Consider the following 20,209-nt stretch of genomic DNA (forward strand, 5'->3'; position numbering starts at 1 on the left):
TAAATCAAACTGCTTACTGACTAATCAGCTTTCGCTGCTTTTATACTCTCTGTTGCTCGTTCACCCATTTCTACTGAGGCCTAGTAACTTCGAGAACTTCACGCCTGGTTATCAAACATATATGTAAATGTATATATGTAGTTTATAGTCTCTCGCATAGCCACATGCATGTGTATATGTGAGTACTACTTCAGCTGATGGTGAGTATCCATCTGCTGCCTTTTGTCCATGATGATTGATTTGTTTACGTACATACTGCTTATTATCGGCTTAGTGATGGTAGTATCGCTTACGAATACTAATATTCGTCACACTGCCCTCCACCTAAGTCTAATCGTCCCGATCAGATAAATCTCTCGATCTAACCGCTGCAAGCCTCTCCAAGTGAATCACCATTCTATTTCGTGGTTTCCCAATTGTTTGTATGCGGTAGACGACATCACTGATCCTCTTCAAAACTCTGTACGGGCCTCTTAAATTGCACCAAAATTTGGACGGAACACCTTTCCGCCGGTGAGGGTTGTATAGCAGTACCAAATCTCCCTCCAGGAAACCTTCCGGATTATTGTTCTTGTCGTACCTGTGTTTCATCCTACTACTCATTATCCTGAACCGTTCCGTCACACTGTGTTGTTTGGCGAATGAACTACTTCGCAGAGCTTTATCTTGACGAAATGACTTTGCATCCTCAGTATAGTCTTGACAGTTCACAACAGTAGTGCGTCCTGGCTTGAAATTACCCTTGTGTTCTTTCTGGGAAATTCTTTCCTTCGTTTTAGTGCGTCCATTTGGTTTTGTCAATGCCAGTGTTTCTCTCGCAGATACCTTTGATTTTGCTTTATTTGGCCCATTCGTTCCACCAACCTTTACCTTTGACTTTCGTGGTCTTTGTCGAGTCTCCTCCACCAGCACTCGCTTACTGCTGCACCCTTTCTCCAAACTGAAGTTAAGTGGCACATCCTGGTTCGCATAGCGCATAATCCTTCTCTGCATATCGATCCTGATGTCATGGTCAACTAAGAAGTCCACTTCCACTCCTACTGAAACACGTATTTTCCTTATAGCAGAAAATATTCCTAGTAAAAAATGGACGGGATCGGTTAAATACCACGGCAAATTAGATATAAAACAAGTTTAAAAGGGTCGTAGACAAGAATAATAAGCTATAACTTAGCAAAAAATATTTTTGAATCAATGATATTTCACTTATCAAGTTTTATTGTAAGAGGAAATGGGGAGAAATTTTTTTTTAAACGGGCGGTGCCACGTGTTATGTCGACAAGTAATTTATCTGAAATGAAATGTACACTTAAAGTACACGCTGCGGGCTATGCGAGAGACTATAAACTACAAATATACATTTACATTATATAATGTTCGGTTACACCCGAACTTAGACACCTTTACTTGTTATATTTTATATTTACCTTAAAAATCGCTTAGGTATGTACATCTGTTCACTATATATTTCTTATCTTATAAAGCCGATTATTTGGAGATTACGAATGGGATAAGATTATTGTTCAACCCCATTCATGAAAGGTATGAAGTCTTCGGCACAGCCGAAGACAGTCCCGTCCTTACTTGTTTTTTGCGATTTTGCGAAGTGGAATTCCGGTTACAGTTAAGATAATTATTGTGCTTTTGTAGGGTCCTCTCCTTCATTGCCAGGAGGGAGGCGTATCAGTTTGACGAGGGCTCTCGTCACTTGGCCTCGAGCGGTCATGATTGCGACCACTTGAATTCGGTCGTCGTAGCCAAGGTGGACTTTGACCACCCTGTCCAGTCTCCATTCATTCGGGGGGAGGTTGTCTTCCTTTATGCTCATCAAATCCCCTATTGTCATATTTGTTTTTTGGTGCCACCATTTGTTAAGTTTTTGGAGTTCGATTAGGTTGATGACCGATGGTGGGTTTTCGCTGGCATCGGGTTGTAGAGGAGCAAGTAGTGCCCTTCAATTAGGAAATGCCCAGGCGTTAGTCGTTCCATATCGACTTTATCATTTGAGGATGGGGTTAAGGATCGAAAATTGAGACAATACTTCATTCTGCGCAATAGCGTGGCAAAGTCCTCGAATTATTATTTGGAGTTTTGAGACATTTTCGTGAAATGTTTTGTGAAACTTTTGACTCCTGCTTCCCACAGCCCCCCCCCCCCCCCCCAATGTGAGCAGCCGCAGAAGGGATAAAAAACCACGCTATTTCTTGGTGGGTGTAAAGAGCTAGGATCTTGAGGCGGGCATCCGTTAATAATGCCTTAAATTCTGCTCTTAGCGCCCGAGCTGCCCCGACGAAGTTAGTTCCGTTCCACATGGATGGCCTTCGTAGAGAAGCAGATCCAGCCAAATACGTCTAAAATAAGGTCGACTGATTCGTTAATAAAGAACCGTTTGTCCGCTAATATGATTTTAGGGAAAGCTTGTAATGCGGCTGGATTTGCCTGACAGGTTACCTGATTCGCGGATACCTGATTAGTGATACCAGTGACAGCCTAGTAGGCGGCAAGTTGATACGGCCTTTGAGCCTTTCTGTAATAAAGGTGCATTCGGGCCCAGAATCATTTAAGGCACGCGCCGAAAAATTTGTATTATTGTAAAATACGTTTTCGTGTGCTGTACCTAGTAAGGCTTCCGTATTTTATATTGGAAGCTGAGAAACATGATGTGACATTATTGACATTGTTGTTGTGCTTATTTGCCGCATCACGCCTCTGCATTGCTTCGGCCGAAGTGCTTGGGATGTTGTCATTGGGGTATGATCCTTTTGACCTACCCGTAGGTGTTGATGCAATTGCCTGAATATGTAGGAGCATGTGATGTCGTAGGTGGCAAGTGCTGTAGTTATATGAGCTAGTACACTTAGACACAGTATGTCCCGACGAGAGGCACTTGATACAAGTGTTGTTACTTTTAATAAAGTGTAATCTGATATCGGACAGCTTATGAGTTTGGGCTCGTTGGACTTGCACATACTGCACGCGCGCTTGGCCACGCTTCTTTGAAAGGCGCCAAGCTTTCGGCGCGAGCGAAGAATCGGTAGGCTGTCTACCGTTCTGCTGTTTAGGGGCTTTACTAGTATCGCTACCGGTAATTCCTGAAACAGTTTCCAGTGCCTGGAATCTATGGGAAGAATTTGTCCATTTCTTTCCACTTGGAGACTTTTGTCTTATTGGCGACTGTCTGTTCCCAGAGAGCTAAGGTACTTTCTGGCAGCTTGGTCGAGCATAGGTAAGTAATGATGGCATCCCAGTTTGAGATGTCGATCTGAGCGTTTTAAGGTACGCGATACAATTATTGATCTCGCGTTGCGTCGAGTTACCACACTCACTCAAAATTTTTTTAAACTAAATAAAATCTTTAGTTGGGTGTTGATCAGGATACTTTAGTCAGGATACCTGTCAGTTAAATTCTTCCATGCGGTGGTGAAAACGTCGTTTGTGAGTTGGTACTCTAGAACAATTTCCTTTGCTTCCCCCTCAGTCTTTTGAATGAGGTAATACAACCTCTCGGCATTAAGCGGACTCTCGTTGATATATATGGCCGTGAACATGTCCTGGAAAGTTGGACAAGATAGGCAATCGCCCTTAAATACTTCGGTGTCGCAAGGAGGCAAGCTGATATTGCGTTCACGCTCGCGCTCTCCTTTGGGTCGAACCTCACTATCTTTTTATACCTTTCATGAAAATGAAATAGTATATTAATTTCGGCACGAATACTAAAATTGTAAGTTCTTAAAAGAAAATAGATAGACCCACCACTAGGTATACCGAAACAATTAAGATGAAGAGCTGAGTTGTTTTAGCCATGTTCATCTGTCCGTCTGTTCGCCTGTCCGTCTGTCTGTTTGTGTGCAAACTAGTCCCTCAATTTTTGAGATATCTTAATAAAATTTGGTGAGCGGGTGTATTTAGGTGTCCGATTAGACATTTGTTGGAACCGGCCTGATCGGACCACTATAGCATATATCCTCCATACAACCAATTTTTCAGAAAAAGAGGATTTTTGTCATATCTTCCTCAATTTATCAGATTGAAGCTTCAAACTTCACCATATGCTTTCGTATATTACACATATTGTTATCTGAAAAAATTAAAGAAAAAAAAAAACTTTTTTAAAAATAAGCTTTTATTATGGTTAATAAAATTAACTAAAAAGTAAACAATAAATTGACTCTAAAGAAATATAACACTTTATAAGTTCATTGTAAGCTTAAACGATAATTAGGCTTTTTCGTCTGCGACAAAAAAATTCTATATTGTACATAATTATATTTTTTTAACATTAAAACTTTACACCTAAATTATTAAAGCTTACAGCTTATAACACAGTCCAAATTGTTCTAATAAAAAACGTGTTAAATTTTGATGGTATAATTAAGAACATTTAGGATCTCATTTTCTTGCTATCGCAATGTAACACGCTTTTATTAGAACAATTAAGACTGTGACATAAACTGTAAGCTTTAATAATTTAGGTGTAAAGTTTTAATGTTAAAAAAATATAATTATGTACAATATAGAATTTTTTTGTCGCAGACGAAAAAGCCTAATTATCGTTTAAGCTTACAATGAACTTAAAAAGTGTTATATTTCTTTAGAGTCAATTTATTGTTTACTTTTTAGTTAATTTTATTAACCATAATAAAAGCTTATTTTTAAAAAAGTTTTTGTTTCTTTAATTTTATTTTTTACTTTTTAGTTCGTTTTATTAACAAGTAATAGAAGCTTGTTCTTAGAAAAGCCTTTTTCTTAAATTTAATTTAAATATGAATTTTTTTTTTTAATTTTTAGTAGGGTAAAATATTGTTTAAATAAGTTACGTAAACTTTACTTAGTTATTTGTAACGTTTCTCATTCTATCCATTTCTTTTAATGCATCAACATTACAGGGTTTCTTCGAAGTCAACTTTGAACAGTCAAGTTCTTCGATTCGAATAACTGATAAAGACCTAGCTCGGCTTAAAGCCACATAAGCTTGACCAGCAGCAAATAATTTGCAGCCTAGATAAATAACAGCATGATCTACAGTAGTTCCCTGCATTTTGTGCACAGTTGAAGCCCACGACAAGACAATCGGGAGCATTCTTCTTTCAGCTGTGCCGTGATTAAATTTAGAAGGAAATTGAACTGATTTAGGCTGTATTATATGAACGCCATCGTTACCAAAGTCTACGCGAACCGATGGTATATCGTTATGGTACAGTTGAGCACGTCTGTAATATGGCCACATAATTTCAATAATGTGACCTATTGCTCCATTTACAAATCCCTTAGCAACGTCAACGTTAGACCTCAACATAACTTTAGCACCAACAAATATTTCTAGTTCTTTTGGAAGACCTCCTGTTTTGTTAATGTCTGAGTGTATTATATTATTAACATCAATCTGATCATTGTTTTTTGTTCCATCAATTAATTGATCTTGGGCTGTTATTTTAAATATTTCTATATTTTTCTTCCTAAAATGTTCGAGAACGGCTGCATTGTGTTTATTGACTTGCTGATTCGTTGGGTAAATTCGTAGAGCGTTTTCAATGGAGAACTCTCCAGAGCTATTTACAAGTAATTTCTGCATAAGATCAGAAAAGTGTTCGGTAGTCATCTCACCTAATCTCAAAGAGTTCAATATATTCACAAACTTATCGCAACCCTTTTGTCTCATGTTCTCTTTTAGCTCTATTAAAGAGAACAGGCGCCATAAATGTGTCGCTGGAACCATTCTTCCTGGTTGATCGAATACTTGGTTTCCTCGTACCGGAGGTAGTTGCATTAGATCGCCGAACAAGAGCACATTAAGACCACCGAACATTTCTTCACTATTCTTAAGCTGTTTTAATCTGGATTCGATCATGCAAAGCATCTCATACGGCACCATTGATATTTCGTCAATAAATATAAATTGTATATCTTTCCACTGCAACCGCATTAATCTGAGAAAGTTTCCCGTCAGCATAGGCATTTGGGATATTTTTCCATCTTTTTGCACAGGTAACTTTAGTGCAGTATGAAGTGTAGAGCCTCCAATCAAACGCGCTGCGACTCCTGTTAGAGCGCACACTTTAACGACAGTCTTGGCATGGCAACGGTTGGCTTGATTTTTCAGCAATTTAAACAAAAATGTTTTACCAGTTCCCGCGTTCCCTGTAATGAAGAGCCTTAGTCTGTTGTCGTCTCCATGAATCTGCTCTTGAATATTTCGTGTCACAAACCGAAATACTTCTGCCTGATCACCATTCATAGCTCTGCAACACGTACTGAACTCATCATCAGCCATACATTTTTCAGGGGCTTCGATTTCATCAATGGGTTCGTCGTTAGGTTGTAGATTTTCTTCACCGAGAATGTGAAATGCGTGAACTTGGTTAAACGCGTTTTCTAGCTGTCGGTCTCGTTCTCTAAAAAGTTGCATACGCTCGTTGGTTTGGCGGAGGAATTCTTCTTTTGCCAGGAATGCTTCCTGGGCGGAGTCGTATTCTTCCAGTAGCTCACATTCATTACGATACGGCATGTATTGTAGCAAAAGACTATAATAATAGCTCTCGGGGTCTGTCGCTGCTACAAAGTATGGAACTCGTACTATGGCTGGAATATTTCGAACTACAAGTTTACTATTATCAGGCAATGTGATAAGTCGTCTTCTGGTGGTCTTTTCTTGAGATTGGTGATCATCTACGGATTCATCGTTGTTCACGTTGTAGGTTTTTTTTATGTAATAAGGCTCAAATAACATTGCGAATTCTAGCAAACTCATCTTAATAAAGTCGAATTCTGGGTGTTCGTGTGGACGTATTTCGTACCTGTCAAAGATATTATTGCAATATCCCGTTGCTTGTCCGTCGTCATCAAATTTTAATACTCGGTATCTGACTTCCGGCTTACGAGTGTTTAAGAAAATACATTTCCTTGAGCTATCGCGTAGATTTAGATGACACAGTCTAAATGCGGACTCACAAGCAGAGATTTGTCGCTCTTGCATAATTCGCATACAAACCTTAAAGAGTTTTCGGGATATGTCACTTTCTTCACGTTGTATGTTTCGCACTGCCTGGGCCAGACTTGAATCTAATGCATTTGGCTCAGATTTAGAGATATATTTCGCAACATAATATGCTATTGCTTCATTTGAGCCACATGGTGCAAATCTATATTCCCATTCCAAACCTTTAGTAAAGTTGGATTATAATTATTAACCCATCTATCCTCCAGGCGTCGCCTTAGAATACAAATTCTACCACCATTCCGGAGGTATTCATCAGAAGTTTGATCAATTATCCGAGTTTCATCGGATTCTTGTCGGGGAAATCCGAACCGGCAAGTATTGGTGTTGTTCTTTTGACAGGTATGGGTATGACGGTGAATTTGATTTTTTTTAACCAATTCATAAAGATCAGTATTTTCTGGTGGCAATTGGCAGGATACAACTTGGTCAAGGAGACGAATGCCTTCTTCAGTTTCAAAAGATGGGTAATTTTCGATCCATATTACCATATGTAAATGTGGGCTCCCGCGATTCTGATATTCAATGCGCCACCAGAAATCTTTCATTTGGCCGCCGAATACCTCGTGAGAATATGTTAAAAACGTTAAAAGTGCATGAACTCTTACCATAAAATGCCGGCTTACAATAACTGGATATGATTCAATCAATTTTTGTACTTCCAATATGTTAAGGCCGGTAGGATCTTCATTTGGTCTCCCGTCAGCAATCAAAAGTGCCTTTCTCATGTCAATCCAATTCAAATCGTTGCAGCTGAAAGTTAGAAAATACGTCGGTGGTCCAAGACACCTGATTTGTGCTACGAGATCATTCAGTGCTGCTCGCCAGTAAGAAGCAGAGCCTCTCAATTTTTTTAAATATAAATGTACATCCTCAACCATACCATTATGTCCTTGAATTTTTTTTCCACAAGCAGCAATCGTAGATTTGATTCTATAAAATTCAAACATTGATAAGGCGTAGAACAAATAATCATTCCTCTGAAATCGAGTATCATCGCTAAGAATGCGGTACTGATAGTAATCAAGAGGAGATATTAGAACTTGCCTCGTCTCTTCATTTAATCCATTGACACCGTAGGGGAATAGGTAAAACCAAGATAATTCTTCTGCTTTCCGTTCGTGGTTTACGTTAACAATGTTGTCTTTCGTTTTGCGTATGATTTTATTGATATTACCAGATACTTCGAGCTCATCTTCAACTTCCGGTTCATGACAATCAATCGGACCCATGAAAGAAGTTTGTACAGGTAGATACGCATCGTTGATTGCGGTGCTATTGGATATATTTTCATTAGTTGTTAATTTTGGTAAATGCGGCGTGCTTATCGGTGCGTGATTTGGACTGATTATGGGTATAGTTGTCACTGCAACATATGTCAAAGTGTATGGGACATTTTTCGATGTAGTAGCTCGTTTACATAAACGAACTAACTCATCGACTGTTGTGCATTCAATCACGCATGCTTTCCCATCATTAGCTCTAGCCCCTTTTGGGCCACACGAATGAGAATCAGTTAAATAGAACTTTCGATCATAACAAATAATCCCAAATGATTTTCCGGCAGCTATAAATATACCTGTTTTATGTGTCAAGAATAGCCTGCACATAGCATCTTTTAAAGGCAGACCAATATTGTTGCGATTAATCGAATCTCGTAAACTGCCGAACAAAGAACTCTCACTCTCATATTCTAAAGCAAAGGCACGGCCAAATATTTCCAATTTAGCTTTAACTAAATTGAAATGCCTTATTTCTAAATAACCGTCTTCTTGGATTTGGATACCTGCAGGATTTTCAACATTTAATAATCGTAGTTTGACATACAGTGAATCTCCTTCTACCATGTTTTGATCAAGAGTATTTTTGCTCCACTGCTGAGGTGGAGTAATGGATACTCTTATAATATTACTCATTGCCATAGCACAGCATTGCAGGCCAGCATATCCCGATGTAAAAACTTCAACATTTCCTTGATGCCATGATGCCTGTAATATACGAGAAACGTCATTAATTTGTACAAAGTCCTTATTGCTAGGGACCGCGCTTTGAAAAACAGTTTGCGATGTAGAACAAGCGTTTTCGAAAACTAAAATCAGATCGTCGGTCGATAGGTTTGCATTGTTGTCTATAAGGACATCTTTGTACAAGGGATTATTAGCCACCAACCATGTCAGAGCCTCGAACACATTATCGCGAGAAACTGAGAACTCACGAGTAATATTAAAATTCTCCAAATGCTCTGTAACAATAACAATTCCACATTTATTCACAGATCTAGGCAACATATGTGGAAGTTTTTCGGTAACCTCGAAAAGATCTTGAGCAAAAAGAACTGCCTGGCCACGAAATCCATATTGTCCAAATAAGCCGTCAAGCTTTATAATTTTTAAAAACGGTATTATTCGAGAAATAAGACGCTTTTCAGTTTGCGACAATCGTAGTATAACTTCTGGAATATGCCCAGGTTCCATGCTGTTCCAGTATGCCCTAGAAGGAGATACGGACGTGTTGCTTTTACTTACGTGATTTTTACATCGGCAACACAGTAACAATTCTTTCTTCTCGCGCAATTCTCGTGGAAGATAAGAAGGAGATGTGGCACTAATTTTATATTTGGTCACTTGTTGGGGATAACATCTCTTCGTGCAAATATTACACACTGTATCGCAAAATGTATTTATCGAGTTATTAAAGTATTCAACGCTACCACGTTGAAAATTTTTTACCATGCGTTCCTCTCCCGTTTGCGTTAACTGACGTACTTGCATGTTAATTGTGTTCCTTTCGAGTCTGACCAACTGTTCTTCTTGTAATTCATTTTTCCTTCCCTCTTGATGACGTATTCTATCCGTATCTTGCCTATTTGTGCGCTGTTCTGGTGACTCATTTTCTCTATGCTTTCCGACTGCTAAACTTATCTTTTCTAAGCGCTGCCGCTTGTGGGCATCGCTTTCATTAGCAATCTTCTCCTGCCGCTTAAATTTCCGCTTCTCTAAACGTCGTTTTCTTTGTGTAATAGTTTCTTTCTTTTTGTTCATTTTGTTCCCACGAGTGTAGGACAAAAACGGTCCATCCCCCCAGAGGTCCATTGTAGAGGGATAAGGGCTTCAGTACAACAGGGTTCGCCCTGGTACCCTGAGGCGCAACGTTAGCGATATGAAATTTTTATACACCCTCATATCATTCAGCCCTCGGCACGTGCTCACCTTGGCATTGGGTCATAAATACTAATAATAAATCAGAAAAAATCCACATTCATAACCAACAAATTTTCTCTGTGGCAGAGATCGGCATCAGCTAACTTTTTTGATACTCTAATATATCCGCAGCAATTTGAGTATGAGTACGTATAAAACAACCAAGCGCAGCTAGCCTGATCTATTCGTTGACATACAAAAATTATTGTGTAAGTATAAACTATGATGCATATGGATACAAGCTAAAACGGTCTCTCACGAACTATTCTCGTGTTTGGTTTGTATTCGTGTGAAATTTGTCATTGAAATACGAAGCAAAATTGCTGCGCATAAAATGTGTACTAATAAATTTCAATACGCATTATACGCAGATGTAACTGAAATATGTGTTTTTGTTTCACCCCCTACACTAATTCTATGTATTCTATGTGTGTCCACAATTCATCGCAACTGATTTAGCTATATGTTATACACAGGCATACAACAGAGGGTCGTGTCTTCGCTTTTCGGTACACGCTGTAGCTAGTTGTTTAACCACTGCCGCTAGATGGGTCTCGTAAGCATTATTTAAGCGAGGACAGGCGTTTTTTTTCACGCGCAAACGTAAACCTATACGCGTGTATAAAAAAACACGGCTAATATTCCAACTTTCGCTTAGCTAAAATTCCATCGCCAAAAATCTGTAAAACAAAATCAAGTGCGCAGAAAAGTATGCAACGCTTACCGATAAGAGCCTAACCGCGTTAGCGTTCGTTGTATCACAGAATTTTTACACTTTGTAAATAGCCGTGTTTTTTAACACGCGCGTATACGTTTCGTTTGCGCGTGTTAAAAAACGCCTATCTTCGCTTAGATAATGCTTAGGAGACCCATCTAGCGGCTGTGGTAAAACAACTAGCTACAGCAACAGGGTGTACCGAAAAGCGGAGACGCAACGCTCTGATGGCCATAGGGTATAACATATAGCTGAATCAGTTGCGATGAATTGTGGACACACATATAATACATAGAATTAGTGTACAGGGTGAAACAAAGACACATATTTCAGTTACATCTGAGTATAATACGTATTGAAATTTAGTAGGACAAAATTTATGCGCAGCAATTTCAGAGGTGTATTTATAGTTTGTCTCTTAGCAGTCAATATAAAGTTTAAGCGTAAACGGATATACGCGTGTTAAAAAACACGGCTAATGACGGCTGTTGTTTGCAAGGTTGCATTCCTTTGAGTGTTTGTTTTCACCATCTGGATTAACAAAGTCATGAGCCTGGGTATTCGCGCAATTTTAGTGATGTAAATTGCATGGCGCCAGTGGCAATGCGGTGCCAGCTCAATGGTAGCTCATTGACGAAATTACTCCAAGCGAATTTTTGACGCTTCTTAGTAGTGAGTGCGTAGTACATTTTACTTGCGCTATTGAGTGAAACGACTTTTGTGTGTCAGGCACGAGTTTGGTGTTATTGGCGCTACTGGCAATGATGACACTGAGCTGTTGACGGTAGCGCTGGTAGTTCAGATTTTGAATCAGAGAAAGAATTGATGACCCGTGTGAATTATTATGGCTTTGGCCGTGTAAATTATTATGGTGTATTTGTATATTTTAGATTTAATGCACAATTAATATTTGTGTGTTTGAGCGGCCAAATAATAACAGTAGTATTGCTAAAGTGCTGCTTAGTTGATGGAATGTCGCTAATTTCTTATTGATCAGCAGATTGTGAATATTTCGTTCAACGGACGCGCGAAATTGCCACATCTGCTAAAATTTTCCAAAGATTTTCCATTCTTGATTTAACTTAAGCTGTTATGCCAATATTTTTCAGCCAGCTTTTTTCAAATAGGTAATTTTTCCAAAAGCAAAATAAATTACCGAAAAGATTACAGGGTTAAACAGCCTTAAAAATTCAGCTATGTTGGTTATACACAGAAATACAACAGGGGGTTGTATCACCGCTTTTCGCAAGCGTTGAGATTCACCACGCGTGACACGCGTGATTCACCACGTCCAAATATCACAATGCACGGATAGGTACCGGCGGGTTTGTATGGGACTTAGGCTGTTATGCCAAAGTAAATACAAATCTTTACCGATAACTGTGTTATCGATTAATTTATCGAATTTTAACAAAGTAAAATTGCATTGTCATCGGAGTTATACATGTGTGCAAAATTTCAGCTCAATCGGACACCGGGAAGTGTATCAAATTTAACTTGCAAGATTCCATTACAGACAACAAAAGTGAAAGTAAATAAAAGCTTATAAAAATGGATGAGATCGGTCGTATATATAGCACATATCTCTCACAACCGATTGTTCAGATAGGAAACTCTTCGTAATTACTGCCCCATTGTAAGAGCTAGAGGCTTCAAATTTCAACAAATGCTGCTGTGTGAATAAATGATAGTGATCGGTTGTATATATAGTATATATCTCATACAACCGATTTTTCAGATAAGAAACTATTCGCAATTTCAGCCCCATTTTACCAGTTAGAAGCTTCAAATTTCACCAAATGCTCACATATATAGCATATATTGTTATCTGAAAAAATCATGGAGATCGGTGCTATATATCTAATATCTAATCTAATCTAGTCTAATCTAATGTATATTATAAATATGAAAGTTTGGATGTTTGTATGTTTGGATGTTTGTCCAGACTTTTGTCTTTGTGGACTCAATAACGCACGAACAGACAGATTTGGATGAAATTTCCACACATGTAGCCAATAGTCTAGAAGGATCTACTAGCTATATTTTTTTGAAAAGGGGGGGGGGGGGGGGAGGGCGGGAAGTCCCCGCCCCCCAGGAACAGTTATGATTTAATTATTGTATTTTTTCGTCTTTGTAACTGAATCACACCAGAATGGCTACACGGATTTAGGACAGAGACAATAGTCTACTGGCGAAATCTTTTTCGACCCCTTCGAATAATTACTTTTTAACAATTTTTACACGTTATAACTTTACGTATACTGACCTTCACCAATATTACAAACTCAATGGGTCAAATAAGTCGAGAGCTTACAAAGTGCGCAGTGACACCCCCCCCCCCCCCCCCCCCCCCTCGTGATCCCCTCTGGTGCACAATCTGTAAATTGGTATAACTCCATGTAAATTTTCTCCTAAATCAATAATTTTTGGTATCTGGCCCATACAGTTCGTGATCTAAACAATTTTGGAAAAACGATCAGAGGTGCTCTCCTTCTCCTCCCGGCATCCCCCCTCCTTCAATTGTTTTTGTTAGCTTTACCTGTATGTTTGTTTGTAACTCTTCAACGCGCCTGCTGCCTTATTAACGTGCTTTTATAATTAATTACCTTCACCATATTTGTAGTCCCGTCAGGGTCATATCGAGACCCTTCCGGGATAATTTCTGAATGGTTTTCGGTATCCGGGCGGGATCCCGTCGTGGTCTTTTCGGGACTATTTCGGGATTGTTCCGGGATAATTTCTGTACAGTTTTCGGGGTACGCCCGGCATCCCGTCGGTGTTATTTTGGGAGTTTTTCGGGATTATTCCGTGATCATTTGGGGATCATTTCGGGACTATTTCGGTATCATTTGGGGACTCTTCCGACATCATTTCTGGATGGGGTTCGGAATCCCTCCTGAATCCCGTCGGGGTAATTTGTGAATATTTATGGACTATTTCGGGATCAGTTGCGTACCCTTCAGAGATCAATTCTGGATGGTTTTCGGGAGCCCTCCGGGATCCCGTCGGGGTCATATCGGAACTTTTTCGGTATCTTTTTGGGACCCTTCCGAGATCATTTCTGGGTAGTTTAGGGGATCCGCCCGGCATCCAGTCGGGGTAATTTCGGGACTTTTCCTGGACTATGTCAGGGTCATTTCGGAACTTTTACAGGATTATTTCTGGATGGTTTTCAGGATCCGTCCGGCGTCCCGTCGGGATTATTTCGGGACCTTTACGGGACTATTTCGGGATAATTTTGGAACCCCTTCGGTATAATTTCTGAAATATTTTCGGGATGCGTCCGGGAACCCGTCGGAGTTATTTCGGGACTTTTTCGGGATCCTCTGGGGATCCTTCCGGTATCATTTCCGGAAAACTTTCGAGATCTCGCCAGGGTCATTGCGGTATTTTTTCGGGACTATTTCGGGATCATTTCGGGATCCTACCCAGATCATTTCCGGATGGTTTTCGGGATTCCGATAGGGTAGTTTCGGGGCTTTTTTGGAACTATTTTTGGACCCGTCCGGCATCATTTCTGGATGATTTTCGCGATCCGTCCGGGATCCCGTCAGGGGCATTTCGGGACTTTTTCGCGATCATTTCTGGATAGTTTTAGGGATACATCTGAGATCCCGTCGGGGTTATTTCGGGTAATTTTCGGTATCCCTACGAGAGCATTTCTGGACCACGTGAGAGTTATTTCGGGATCATCTGGGATCATTGGGGACTCTTCCGCTATAATTTCTGGACGACTTTCGGGATGTGTCCGGAATCCCGTCGGAGTTATTTCGGGTCTTTTTCGGGATCATCTGGGGATACTTCTGGTATCATTTCTGGACGATTTTTGGGATCCCGTCAGGGTCATTTCGGGACTTTTTCGGGACTATTTCGGGATCATTTGGGGATCCTTCCGGGATAATTTCTGGTTGATTTTCGCGATCCGTCCGTGATCCCGTAGGGTCATTTTGGGACTTCTTCGCTATCATTTCTGGATAGTTTTTGGGATACATGTGGGATCATTTCGGGACTATTCCGGGATCTTTTGGGGACTCTTCCGGTATAATTTCTGGATGATTTACGTGATCCGTCCAGGTACTAGTCAGGGTCTTTTCGGGATCATTTTGGACTCTTACGGAATCATTTCTGGATAGTTTTCGGGATCCGTCCGGGTCTTTTCGGGACTTTTTCGGGTTCATTTAGGGACCCTTTGGTAATACTTTCTTGACGGTTTACGGAATCCCGTCGGGGTCATTTCGTGATGGCTCAATCAAATTTTTTTTCGATACAGATGATTTTGATATATGGAAGTCTATATCTTTCTCGATGTGCAAAGCACGATGAGTATAAAAATAGGTAGGTACTTGTGTGAAGATTCCAAATGATCCCGGAATAGTGAAATGATCCCGAAAGGATCCGCAAATTATTCCGAAATAATCCCGAACGAATCCCTGAAACCATCCAGATATGATCCTTAAAGAGTCCCTAATTGATCCCGAAATGACCTTGACGGGATCACAGATTGATCCCGAAAGCTATGCAGAACTGGTGCCGGCAAACTCTCCGTCCGTCCGTCCGTCCGTTAGCACGATAACTTGAGTAAATATTGAGATACCTTCACCAAATTTGACACACTAGTTTATCTGGACTCAGAATATGTATTGAAAATGAGCGAAATCGAATGATAACCACGCCCACTTTTTATATACATATATAAAATTTTGGAAAACACAAAAAACCTGATAATTTAGTAAATAATACACTTAGAATGTTGAAATTTGAAATGGGACTGATATTAAGACTCTTGATAAAAATTTGGAAAAATTTTTTCAATTGGGCGTGGCAGCGTCCACTTGTGATAAAATCAATTTTACAAATATTATTAATCATAAATCAAAAATCATTAAACCTATCATAACAAAATTCGGCAGAGAGGTTGCCTTTACTATAAGGAATTATTTGAAAAAAAATTAACGAAATCTTTTAAAGACCACGCCCACTTTCATATAAAATATTTTTAAAAGGATCGTGGACGAATAAAATAAGTTATATATTTTGGAAAAGAACTTTATATAATGGTATTTCATTTCCCAAGTGTATTTATAACAATCAATAGGAAAAACTTCAAATTTAAAAAAATGGGCGTAGTAGCGCCCCTTTTATGACTAAGCCATTTTCTGTTTCGGGAGCCATAACTCGAAGAAAAATTAACATATCGTAACAAAATTGTGTACACGTATTTTCCTTATAGCAGAAAATATGTCTAGTAAAAATGGACGGGATCGGTTAAAGATTACGGCAACTTAGATATAAAATAAGCTTAAAAGAGTCGTAGACTAGAATAATAAGCTATAACTTAGCAAAAAATAGTTTTGAATCAATGATATTTCACTTATCAAGTTTTATTATACGAGGAAATGGGGAGATATTTTTTTTAAACGGGCGGAGCCACGTGTTATGTAGAAAAGTTATTTATCTGAAATGAAATGTACAATTGAAGCTCACGCTGATTATATAATGTTCGGTTACACCCGAACTTAGACACCTTTACTTGTTATACTCAACTGAGCAGAGCTCACAGAGTATATTAATTTTGTTCGCATAACGGTACCCCGTACCGGCATAAACTAATCTAGATAGATATAGACTTCTATATATCAAAAGTGATCTGGGCGAAAAAAAAAATCCATTTAGCCATGTCCGTCCGCCCGTCCGTCCGTCCGTCTGTCTCTCCGTGAACACGATAACTTGAGTAAATTTTGAGGTATCTTGATGAAATTTGGTATGTAGGTTCCTGGGCACTCATCTCAGATCGCTGTTTAAAATGAATGAAATCGGACTATAACCACGCCCACTTTTTCGATATCGAAAATTTCGAAAAACCGAAAAAGTGCCATAATTCGTTATCAAAGATGGATAGAGCGATGAAACTTGGTGGGTGGATTGACCTTATGACAGCAGAATAGAAAATTAGTAAAATTTTGGACATTGGGCGTGGCACCGGCCACTTTTTAAAGAAGGTTATTTAAATATTTTGCAAGCTGTAATTTGGCAGTCGTTAAAGGTATAATGATGAAATTTAGCAGGAACGCTACCCCTATTACTATATGTTTGCCAAATAAAAATCAACAAAATCGGATTTCGAACACGCCCACTATAAAAAAAAATTTTTAAAAGTCAAATTATAATAAAAAATTTAATATCTTTAGAGTATATAAGTAAATTATGTCAACATTCAACTCCAGTAATGATATGGTGCAACAAAATACAAAACTAAAAGAAAATTTCAAAACGGGCGTGGCTCCGCCCTTTTTCATTTAATTTGTCTAGAATACTTTTATGCCATAAATCGAACAAAAATTTACCAATCATTTTGAAATTTGGTATTGGCATGGATTCCATGACGATAACTGTTTTCTATGAAAATGGGGGAAATCGGTTGAAGACACGCCCAGTTTTTATACATAGTCGACCGTCCTTCCCTTCCGCTCGGCCGCTAACACGATAACTTGACCAAAAATCGATATATCTTTACTAAACTTAGTCCACGCACTTATCTGAACTCACTTTATTTTGGTATAGAAATGGCCGAAATACGACTATGGCCACGCCCACTTTTTCGATATCGAAAATTACGAAAAATTCCATAATTCCATACCAAATATGAATAAAGAGATGAAACATGGTAATTGGATTAGTTTATTGACGAAAAATATAACACCTACAATATTAAGTAGAAGAAAATAAAAAAGTTCTGCAGGACGAAATCAAAAGCCTTTGGAGTCAGGGCAGGAATACTGTTCGTGGTATTACATATATAAATAAATTAGCGGTACCCAACAAATGATGTTCTGGGTTACCCTGGTCCACCTTTATGGCGATATCTCGAAAAGGCGTCCACCTATAGAACTAAGGCTCCCTTTTAAACAATCATTAACACCTTTCATTTGATACCCATGTCATACAAACACATTCCAGGGTTACCCTAGGTTCATTTTCCTACATGGTAATTTTACTTTATTTTGTCTCCAAAGCTCTCAGCTGAGTATGTAATATTCGGTTACACCCGAACTTAGCCTTCCTTACTTGTTTTTTAATTAATTTCATTTTTTTTTTTCAGTTCCCCTTTGTTAGTTTTAATTTTTTTGACATCATCATATTTGGTGGCCGGACAAGGCCGAAAGCCAGGTTCGTGTCGAACAGATATACAATATTTGCAAAGAGTCGACAGAGCACGTGTGAGTATGAAGTTTTATATACTTAAATAAATTAAGTGTCAGCTCTATGTATATAGCTAGGCCAATTTTATAGTACTATGCATAGATTTTAAAACCATTTTAAAAGCTTATCGTCGCTGCGCTAACGAAAACAGTTATGTGTTTTTCTTAAAATTTTGTTTATTGCATATTTTATTATCACTATATAGAGCCCACATTTCTGCATATGCAGTTTTTTTATATCTCTTTTGGTTTAGAAGTGAATGAAAACAACTATGTGCTCACAGTACTAGAAGTACTCTGAAAAACGGTTATGTACTTACTCACTAGCTTATAATTTTTTTGAATCGCTGGCGAAAGTGCTTTGATTTCAATGTAAAAAATAATTACAAACCATCTCGCTTCCCAAGGCAGCAGGTTCTATGAACCGGAGCGACTCCGGATTTTTCCCGACCAATTCAGTGTAACCCCATTTAATTTGTTGCGTCCCTCCCTCAAATTGTCATCCTCCCAGCAGATCCTTGCAGCGTGACTGCGCAATATTCTCCTGCTCCGGGAGGGTATCGAACGCAATCCAGGACCTGTACCTGACCCCGGTGCAGAGAAATGGTTTTGCTGCGTTTGCCGGAAAATAATCTTTTTAGGACGGGCACACTCTTGTCAATGTGTCACGTGCAAGAGATGGTTGCATCGGACAGGATGTTCTGGGCTAGAGCCCAAAACCCGAATCCGTCATAACTTTTATAAATTTGGCTCCTTGCTGATTACGCCCAAGGGAGTCCCGTAGTCAGCGTTCACTTCCTTCTACCTGCCCCGCTTCTCAGCAAGCCATAACAAGTAACCACTGCTGCTCCGGCCCCATGGCGCCACCAGCTCATATGATCGCTCCTCCCCCGATGGGTAAGGGGGTCAGAATATACCCGCGGTAGGTATGCCTGTCGTAAGAGGCGACTAAAATACCAGATTCAAGGGGTGTGTAGCGCAACCCTTCAGGTTCCCATCGCAATATATAGCTTCTCCAAACCCAATTGTTAACCTCGCCTATCCGCGGCGAATCCTGTTTCACTAACAGGCGAGGCTCTGGCGACCCCAAGCTCCTCATGGAACTTGGGGGTGGGGAGGGAGGAGATGTCCTGAATGTTTAATGTGGCCACATAAATCATTCCCGAGATGATCGGGCTAGCAACTTAATGGTGCTGTGGTACCGGAGCGTACCGGACCTGTATCCGGCAAAGGACCATCACATCGATAACACTCCCCAAAGCCTTCGGGGAGCAACCCTATCGCTACAACAACAACAACATCGCTCCTCCTCATAACTACAATCTCCGTAGTAGAGTCGGTAGCAATGCCGATCATCAGCCCCCGCCCCCGTCTTCTTCTCCCCCTCTTTCCGGCACTAGCACTCGAGTAGGTGATAGAAACAAATTCTTTGGGCTCTACCACCTTTTGCACCGTTTGCCAGCACAGAATATATATGGTTGCAACATTTGTCCAATGCAGCTCCTGCCTTGGACGATGCCACTTTCTTAGCTGTTCTGGTCTCAGCGACGGCAATCCCCCGACGGGTTTTATCGCGCCATACTGCTAGGCCGCAAACCCAACTACATCGGGTACCCAAATGCTTACCCAGGGAAGTCTAGTCCCAAGGCCACAACAGCAATTGCGCCCTGGCCTCCCTCAACTCAGACGTACCCCCAGGGTGACGACGTTAACCCCGTTGCACTTCAAAATTCTGCAGTTAAACTGTTATGGGTTAACTGGGAAGATCACGGAGATATGTAGTTGATTTCATGAAGCGCATTGCAGCGATCCAAGAGACCAAACATACAGCAAGATCTGCTGAGGACCTGCTCTGGACATAACGTCCACAGAAGAGATCGCGAGAGCGGAAATGCAGGCGGTCTCGCGTTTATCACCCACCACACAGTGCAATATAATCTATTTAATCCCGACATCGGCATTACGCTACCGACTGTCTTACACCCTAAAATCTTGGGTGTGACGTTCGATCAGGATCTACATTTTGGATTGTACCGAAAATCCATAGCCGTAATAAAATCGCCAAACCTCTTTCCGGCAGCACTTGGGGTAAAGACAAAGA

General features: G+C 39.9%; 1 protein-coding gene across 1 annotated transcript in view; it reads left to right on the forward strand.

Annotated features, from left to right (window-relative positions):
• LOC137235738 (uncharacterized) overlaps positions 1-20,209 on the forward strand; it is a 126,302-nt gene that overhangs the window by 5,194 nt on the left and 100,899 nt on the right. Inside the window, exon 2 of the mRNA XM_067758602.1 lies at positions 18,009-18,126. Within this exon, the coding sequence (XP_067614703.1) occupies positions 18,009-18,126 (118 nt within the window). The remainder of the gene's footprint in view (positions 1-18,008; positions 18,127-20,209) is intronic.

The sequence above is a fragment of the Eurosta solidaginis genome, unplaced genomic scaffold (genome assembly GCF_040869045.1).
Source record: "Eurosta solidaginis isolate ZX-2024a unplaced genomic scaffold, ASM4086904v1 ctg00001059.1, whole genome shotgun sequence".
Taxonomy (NCBI): Eukaryota; Metazoa; Arthropoda; class Insecta; order Diptera; family Tephritidae; genus Eurosta; species Eurosta solidaginis.